At 36.1% G+C, this 9232-nt stretch overlaps 1 protein-coding gene across 1 annotated transcript; it reads right to left on the reverse strand.

Annotated features, from left to right (window-relative positions):
* Nucleotides 1-369: 369 nt before the first annotated feature.
* LOC111378844 (transcription repressor OFP6-like) lies at nucleotides 370-1423 on the reverse strand. Its single transcript, XM_023002124.1, has one exon. It carries the CDS (start codon nucleotides 1019-1021, stop codon nucleotides 533-535), a length of 489 nt encoding a protein of 162 aa, XP_022857892.1. The 5' UTR covers nucleotides 1022-1423; the 3' UTR covers nucleotides 370-532.
* Between the last annotated feature and the right edge of the window lie 7809 nt (nucleotides 1424-9232).

Here is a 9232-nt window from a genome sequence, read left to right on the forward strand (position 1 = left end):
CATCCAAGTTGGCGGAACAATTACATTGGGGGGCTTTGGAACCAAGTGTGGGGAGTTCGATTCCTGGTTGGAGCAGCCAAGTGATGTAATAACCAGAGGAAGGGTTGGAGCAGCTTGGTGATGTAATAACCATGGAGGAGGGTCCCTTTGGGGAAGGAGTAAAAGCCATGTGGGAACCTGGGAACCAACAAGGGCACAACCTGCGATTTACCTCCACTAGTCACTGAGGGGCCGGGGGCTAGAGGTCCAGGATTTAGTCCGGCTAAGTTGGGACACCTGGGTTATCATAAAAAAAAAAAAAAAAAAAAAAAAAAAAAAAAAAAAGTGGGTTATCAAAAAAAAAAAAAAAAAAAAAAAAAAAAAAAAAAAAGACTATAAATACATAATACTTTTTCCTAAAAACTGGTGTTACATATAAAGAAATAGAACCACAGTATTCTTTCAGATTATTTTCGTACTAACGCTAACGACACCCTAAAAATGACAAAGGTTTTATAGCCTATAAGTTCAAGTCTGGAGAACCAGATTTTACTTAGTACACCCCATTCCAAATCTCTGTAAAAGCTCTGACAATGATCCCGTGGTAATATGGTGAATTTAGTCGCAAGAAACAGTTGAGGAGCTCTTTAAGATCATCTTTTGAGTAAATTTCTTTTTCCAGAATCATTTGCAGCATTGAGTTTCTAAAGTCGAGATACGGGTCGTCGGAGTCTTTCTCCACTGCCAAGCTTTCACCTCCAATCTTTCCGAATCCTTGTACAGCTTGAAGGCTTTTGATGTCTGACTCTGGTTCGGAGGAGCAGTATACCGGTGGGGTGTCTGCGGTGGAGGAAAATTTGGTGGCATCCCAGGAGCTTGAAGAAGAGTCGTGTTGGCGAGGTTGGTGGTGGTGGAACTGGGGTTTTTCCCTTGGTTTTGGCCGGAATATGCTGGAGAGCCTTGGCCTTTTGCTACAAGTGCTGCATCCCAGGTTCACTGCCACTGTGTTGAGAATGTACCTTTTCTTGTTGCTGCTTGACATTACAAAACAAATTGGCCTTTTCTCACTGTCTGTGCGTATGTGTTAAGAGAGGGGTGGCGGTGGAAGAGATAGAAACCCTTGACTCTGTTTGGAAAAATGTTGTGCAAAGGAATTTGGAGTAGAGATATATAAATTCAAAGTGTTATATTGGAGGGACCCTAAATACTAACCTCATAAACAATTATTTGAGACAGCTTCATCTGTATGACATAAATTAGGCAAAGAAAATGGAAAGTTTACATTTATGTATAGACTAGGAGATATATTGGATTGTCACGAGTAAGTGTGACAAACAACCTCGTTTTAAGTGTTGAGCAAATGTTTAATCGAAAATAAGAATTATCATGATACTTTTCAAATCAACTTAAGGAAGATTTTACTTTACGGAATAATTGTGTAGCATTTGGTGGAATTTGATATGACAAAGATGTAATTTAAAGTTTGGTACAATTAGTATAAAGGGAATTTAGACAAGTCGACCTTTTTCATTGAGATTTTTTCCTCTTATATAAAATACCATACTGGAGCTTGTTGTTCTAATCATATCAAGTTACAGTTCTCGACTTTTCTTCCGAAAGATTTTTGATTGGTCGGAGGCTTCGGTGGTTGATGGATCATTGTAAAACTAAGGCTATAGACATCTACCTAAGGCCATCATAACTTTCTCTTGATCAAATGTCAGGAATTGTGTCAACGACCATATTTTTAGATAACATCTCTCTTGGTTCGACCTCAGTGTGTGGGGCTTAGGATGAATCTTCTGTACCATCATGCTTGGTTTAGATAAAAAAAAGTCTCTCTTAACTAATTCAAGGTGGATCCCTAAGTGATTCAAGGTTTGATGATCAGACACCAATGAGAATAAAGAATAATACATATTTTATATACAATACTCAACAAGAGTGGACATAATAATAACAAGATTTTGACTTTTTCCCTTAGAATTGTTAGCTAATGGATATATAAAATACAAAAGAATGTATAGCTTCAAGGTGGATTAGCTATATAATTATGAACCTAACATCACTGTGGGTATGATAATCTGGAGATCAGTTAAACAGTCGACCCCTTGATTCACCACCGACGGTTCTGATTTCATAAGCCAGTACAGTACATGCTAATAAGGGTTGACTTAATTATCTTATGTTAATAGTTGCTGATATCATCTTTTGTTTAAGCCATATTACATGCAGACAGGGAAGAATATTATGAGGGAGGCATGGAATATTTTCTATCAATCCTTTAATCAATTGGAATTTGCTAAATGTTGGATAAGTGCTTGTTTGGAATGTCTTTAAAAGTTGCTTAAAAGTTTTAATATCAAACTCAATAATTAATTTATAATTATATATTTTGAGGCCGTTTGATAAGACTTTTACTTTTGATTTTATTGTTGTAAAGAGTTTTTCAAGGAGTTGACCTAAAAATTCTTCTCACTAAATAAAATACCTTTCGAGAATTATCTAAACAGGTTAAAAAACTTCTTAATTTCAGATACAATTTTTAACTTTTCAAAAGTCTTGCCAAATGGGTCGTTCATCAAATTTTATCACAATCTTTCTTTAACTTTTATTAAAATCTTTAACAAACCCCTAATTCTTTATCACATGGCTTAATTCTCCTGTCATAGCAACAAAACACTGAAGAAATGGATATTTAGGCGGTCCAGGCCCGTTATGCAAAAAGCCCAATACTCTCTCCAATGCTCCATAGTCCACCCCAAACATGCATCGGGCCTGAATGAAAAATGATCTACTAAGCATTATTTAACTTATGTGAACACTAGTGACATGACACGTTTATATATTGATGAATAAATTTACAATATGTCTTAATATTTGAAATTAATTCATTATCTATCAACGGATTGACATATAATGTAATTGATACTTAGTACCAATGCATAGCATACCATATTCTCCTTTTAATTAATTAAATATTTTGTAATCTGCTATCACTTCAGGTTGAAACATTTACTAAAAAATGAATCTGTAAATGCATTAACAATATTAATGATGTGTAGACACGAAACATATCTTTAATAACAAACCATTCGAAACACGAGACATGTATCGATAGGAGTTTAATCAAATTTAGGGAAGAACATGGAATTTAGCCATTTATTATTGGTAGAACTGCACTGATTTGGGGTCAACTAAGATCCTCCCAATTTCTTCAGTTCCTGGATTCCCAATCTACATGATGACACATTTCGATTATGAGCTATGAGTTTAACTCCATCGCGCTCTGAATTTGACAAAAAATTGTATTATTTAGGCCTATTTAATACAAAAACAATTGCCGAATTGGCACCGCACAAGTAATTGAAATCTATACTCGAAAATTTGAGTCCAAAAGTATTTTGGCCCATTGGAATACAATCCATCATTATTATGTTGAATTTTAACAAAAAGTGTATCACATTCACAGCCACAATTTAAATTGTCACTTTATAATGTCACAATCTACTTGATATTGAAAATTCTAACCAATTCTTACAATATTTTTATTTATTATTTTTTTTTCTGGTAGAATGAAGCCAATCGATGCTCTAATGAAGATCCTCAATCGAGCACAACATTAGAATGTTCAAGAACAAGTGATCATCAACCACCTATCGAGCTCAAACGCCTAAATTTGAATCTATACAAGTTTAGATTAACAATCAATCGTATAGAGCTAAGGATATCCAAATCCTGGATTCGGATACTGGCCCGGAAAAATCCGGTGTTGATAAGCATTTAAATTCTCCACGGATCAAAGTTAGGCTATCCACCAAAAAATAATAATAATAAAATAAAAAATAAAAATTTGTATAGTATATTTCAAGTTTATTTATTTATTTAGTGCTTCACTTTTTTTTCCCCCCAAATTGAATCAAACCTTCTTGTTCGTTAAAATTCCAATTTTCCCATTACATCACAATAAGAAGAAATAGAAAAATTTGAAAATCGTCCCACGAAGTACAATTCTTACAGTTGTTATCTGGAGCTCCGAATCTTTGTAGCCCTAAGGATCCAATCAAGGGCCCGTATAATTTGGCGATTCAAGAAGTCAAAGAAGGCGGCTACGCGCTGCCAGAGGCGGTGTAAAAAGCCGTTTCCGGCAGAGTCAGGGGAGATGGACATTGGATGGAGATAAGCCCAGGCCGCTTGCTTCACTAGGCGATTGCGGATGCAGATATCGGGCCCTAACTGAGCTTGATGGGGCGAGCTTGGCCTCGGTGAATTGACTGCAACTGAGGGTAAAAGGTCTTTTAGTGAAGTGTAGCTCTAGGAGGCGGGCTTGATTGATAACAGCTCGATATCATCGGAGGGAAATGATGACGATGAAGAAGATGAGGCGAAGGCGGAGTTGGTAATAGTGGTTGCGGTGGTGGAGGAGGAGGAGGAGGAGGAGGAGCAGGCGGAGTAGTGGTGGAGAAGGATAAGATTGGAGGGGGCCACCTCAACTGGGGTCGAGATGGAGTTCCGGCGACGGATAAGAGCATCAGCTTGTGTAGATATGAAGTCATTCATGGCGGCTGGACTTCTAGACACAGATTTTACAGAGAGAGAGTGTGTGTTTTGTTTCTGCTAATTATTTTTGTTATTATTTCTTGAAATTGTGATTCAGTGGCGCATAAGCTTTTTGTTTGTTTGGAGTAACGAAATTATTGGCGTATGCTTTTCCATTTGCCACTGCTTCTTGGTCAAATGCAAATTATTTATTACAAAAAGTTAAAATAGTCATCATCTCTTATGTGACAGTTTATTCTAAATAATAAGTTAATAACTCAAATAATAAACTGTCATATAAAATGACTACCGTCATCGCTGACTATGAATAACGCTACTCTAGATTATTCTATAAAATTAGATATTTTGTTGCAATATCAGACTTTTTAATTTGATTCTTACTTTTTTTAACTCCATAGTATCTCCCATCCATCATTCCTAAACAATTAACATTCTAGTTACAACTAAAAATCTCAGGTGACGAAAAAAAAAAAATCCTCGTTGAGACGTTGACGACTTTAAAAGATCATCAAGAAAAAACACGCCAATGAAAAAGATAAAAACTAACTACGGATTAAGTATAAACTCATAACATCTAATTCTATGTGAATTCGACTTCCCCTTTGCTAAGACGACAAGAAAATCCCATCTTCAAATGTGACATAAATACAATGTCTTGGAGGGAAAAAAAAAAAAAGGTACGAGGATCTGGCCCTTTAAGCCCTATTTTCTAGACTGTTCTTGTTGCATTTGCTTTAGATCTTCAATCGTAATGGTTGACGACATGGTTTCAGTTCCAAGTTATGGAGTAAGAGATGGTGCAACTGATTTCCCCTTGGCTCCACTTGAACCCCCGGCTTATTTGTTGCTGGTCCATACTTGGAGAATACATCATGCTTGAACAATCCTATTGGTCCAAGTCCAAGAATTGACATGAAATGGGAGTCATATCATCACTTTGAGTTCTATTTTAGAAGGTTAATGAATATTTCAGACTCTTATATATTTTCAATTTTTTGAAAATTAGTTGATATACAATTTATCCCTTAACAATAGGAAGTTGGTTGCTCATTGTCAGAAGATTGCATTGATTTCTTCTTTGATCTCCAAGGCTAAAGCCCCTATGTCAAACAAGATAAGAAAGTGGAGTGAAAAATTTAGTCATGTTTGTCTTATCATTTTTCAAAAATTATTTTTCCTAAAATTCATTTCCAATTACACATTTTCATGATTAAATATTTTACATGTAAATTCAAAACTTGTCTTTACCTTTTTAATCACATATTCTCCAAAAAAACACTATTTCAAAGTTCATTTTCTCAAAAAAAAAAAAGTAAAAAAATCTCTTTTTACTGGACATCGATAGGGGCCTAATCTAAAACTCAGCACCAGCAAACTACTAAATTCATCTGTTAACCTCTTTCTTTCTTTTTTTTTTTTTTGTTTGTTACAACGAGGGAAAATTTATGTCATTGCCCACATTATTTGTTTCTGCACTTGAGTTTTATCTCTAATATCTTTTTCTCGACAGCATTGTCCACAATTTTTCATTGCTTGATGCTTGTTGTCTCGTATTATTAAAATTGGAACTATCCAAATATTTAATTAAACTATTTATACAACTCTTGTTGACAATGTTGGTGATGCGACTCCCGTAGCAACGTTGACTATGAAACCCACAACGAGATTAACGAACCCAAGAAAGCCAAATTAATCCAAGAATTTAGGATTAATCCAAAAGAAAGTCGAACCAAAAAACCCAACAAGAACGACGCTTGAAAGACCCTTTGATCACGCAATTCAAGAATTGAATCCGATTGTTTGAATGCCACAAGTTAACACTTGATAAGTTCGAAATTGTTCAATGAAGAACGATGAAAAGAAGACAATACGCCTCACTTTAATTCAGTATCAAATATGTCAAAAAGTTCCTTACAATTGAATGAAAACTCCTATTTATACCAAACCTAAAAACTAGGTAAAAATCGTGCAAAAGTTGAGCATAATCCCCAAAATATGGAAAAGAATAAAAAAACTAACAAAATATGAAAAAAATACCAAAAATAGAAAATTCGTCAAAATTTTGGCCTATGCGAACGCGACGCTCATTTCTATGCAGTCGTATAGTTCAAGCAAGTTGCCTCCTTTGAGTTTCGGTAAGCCTCCATGCAACCGGGAGCCACTTTGGCCTATGTGACCGCATAGGCTTGGAACTTCTCTCCGATTTTGGCCTTCGTTATTAAATTGATCCAAGTTGATTCGGCCTTCGACCCGAACATGAACGTTGCTCCATTTTGAGTCCCGAACATAGTTCCATCAATGGTTTCTTGAACGAGTAATCTCATCGATTGTTTCACTTGCTTTGCCCTTGATCGCGTCATCGGTCCGCTATCGACTATCAACAGGTCTCGTCTCCCACTTGCCTTTGCGAGCCTGGGTCATATCATTCCCTCCCTCTTCAAAAGGATTCGTCCTCGAATCTGAACCTGCATCAAACAGAGAGAGATCAGATACGTTAAAAGTAGCCGAAACATTAAACTCACCTGGAAGGTCCAACTTGTATGCATTATCATTTATCTTTTTAATAACTTGAAATGGACCATCGCCCCTCGGTTGCAACTTGGACTTCCTTTGTTCCAAAAACTGCTCCTTCCTAAAGTACACCCAAACCCAATCTCCAAGCTCGAATGTCACAAGCTTCCTACCTTTGTTCGCCTGCGACGCAACCAACTTACTTTTGTTTTCAATTTGCGCTTTTACCTTTTCATGAAGTGACTTAACCAATTTCGCCTTCTTTTTGCCATCTAAACTACTACGTTCATTCACAAGTAAAGGAATTAAATCCAAAAGAGTTAGGAGATTAAAACCATATACAATTTCAAATGGAGAATATGATGTAGTAGAGTGAATAGCTCGATTGTATGCAAATTCAACAAATGGTAGGCACTCCTCCCAACTTTTCAAATTTTTGTTGATTACTCTGTGCAACAATTGTGTCATGGTCCTATACACTACCTAGGTTTGCCCATCCGTTTGTGGGTGACAAGTTGTGGAAAATAGTAACTTAGTGCCTAACTTACCTCACAAAACTCTCCAAAAGTGACAAATATTTGGCATCCCTATCCAACACAATGCTTCTAGGAACCCCATGTAAACACACAATCTCTTTAAAAAATAAGTCAGCAATGTTTGTGGCATCGTCCTTTTTGTAACATGGTATAAAATGTGCCATTTTGCTGAACCTATCTACAACCATAAAAATAGAATCCCGATCTCTCTTAGTCCTAGGTAAACCCAAAACAAAGTCCATCGAGATATCAACCCAAGGCTCACTAGGTATAGGTAAAAGTGTGTACAAACCTTGAGGTAAAATCTTAGACTTGGCCCTTTTACAACTTATGCATCGACTACAAATTCGCTCAACATCACTTTTCATCTTAGGCCAATAAAAATGCTCTTTCAATATATCTAAAGTCTTTTAAACCCCAAAGTGTCCCATCAATCCACCGCTGTGCCTCTCTTACTAACAACTCCCGAATAGAACAATTAGGAACACATAACCTATTTTTTCGAAATAAATATCCCTCATGCCTAAAGAACCTATCAACCGCCCCTTTAATGCATGATAAATAAATATCCAAAAAATCAACATCTTTTTCATACAATTCCTTAATATGTTTAAACCCAAGTATCTTAGAATCAAGAGTAGTTAACAATACATACCTTCGCGACAACACATCTGCCACCACATTTTCCTTACCTTGCTTATACCGAATGACATATGGAAACGTCTGAATGAATTCCATCCACCGCGCATGCCTCTTGCTCAATTTACCTTGTCCCCACAAGTGCTTTAGAAACTCATGATCGGTGTATATTACGAACTCCTTCGGCCATAGATAATGTTGCCAAGTCTCTAAAACTCGAACAAGTGCATAAAGTTCTTTGTCATATGTAGGATAATTTAAAGCAGCTCCACTCAATTTCTCGCTGAAATATGCAATAGGCTTTCAATCCTGCATTAAAACTGCTCCAATCCCTATTTCTAATGCATCACACTCAATCTCGAATGTTTTGTCAAAGTTAGGTAATGCCAAAACAAGTGCTTCACACAATCTACCTTTAATAGTATTAAATGTAAGTTCATGCTCATCACGCCAATGAAAACCTACACTCTTTTTAACTACTTCCGTGAGTGGTACGGTGATAGTGCTAAAATCTTTCACAAAACGCCTATAAAAACTAGCCAACCCATAAAATCTCCTAACTTCCGTTATGCTTTTAGGTGTCAGCAACTCTCTAATAGCTTTTATTTTTTCATCGTCTACTTCTACCCCAGTAGCACTAACCACAAATCCAAGACATATAACTCTATCCATACAAAACGTGCATTTCTTAAGATTAGCATAGAGTTGTTCTTTCCTTAAAACAATTAACACACATTTTAAATGTTCCAAGTGCTCTCCTAGGTCTTTGCTATAGATTAAGATGTCGTCAAAATAAACTACAACAAATTTTCCTATAAAGGCACGTAAAACATGATTTATTAAGCGTATGAAAGTGCTAGGTGCATTTGTGAGTCCAAATGGCATAATCAACCATTCATATAAACCATATTTAGTTTTAAAAGCCATTTTCCATTCATCACCCTCCCGCATTCAAATTTGATGATACCCGCTTTTTAAATCAATTTTAGAAAATATGCAAGCACCAT

The sequence above is a fragment of the Olea europaea genome, unplaced genomic scaffold (genome assembly GCF_002742605.1).
Source record: "Olea europaea var. sylvestris unplaced genomic scaffold, O_europaea_v1 scaffold188, whole genome shotgun sequence".
Taxonomy (NCBI): domain Eukaryota; kingdom Viridiplantae; phylum Streptophyta; class Magnoliopsida; order Lamiales; family Oleaceae; genus Olea; species Olea europaea.

Excerpts from the sequence above, each read along its gene's own strand:
- LOC111378844 (XM_023002124.1), bottom strand. The coding sequence starts at position 1,021 with ATGTCAAGCAGCAACAAGAAAAGGTACATTCTCAACACAGTGGCAGTG.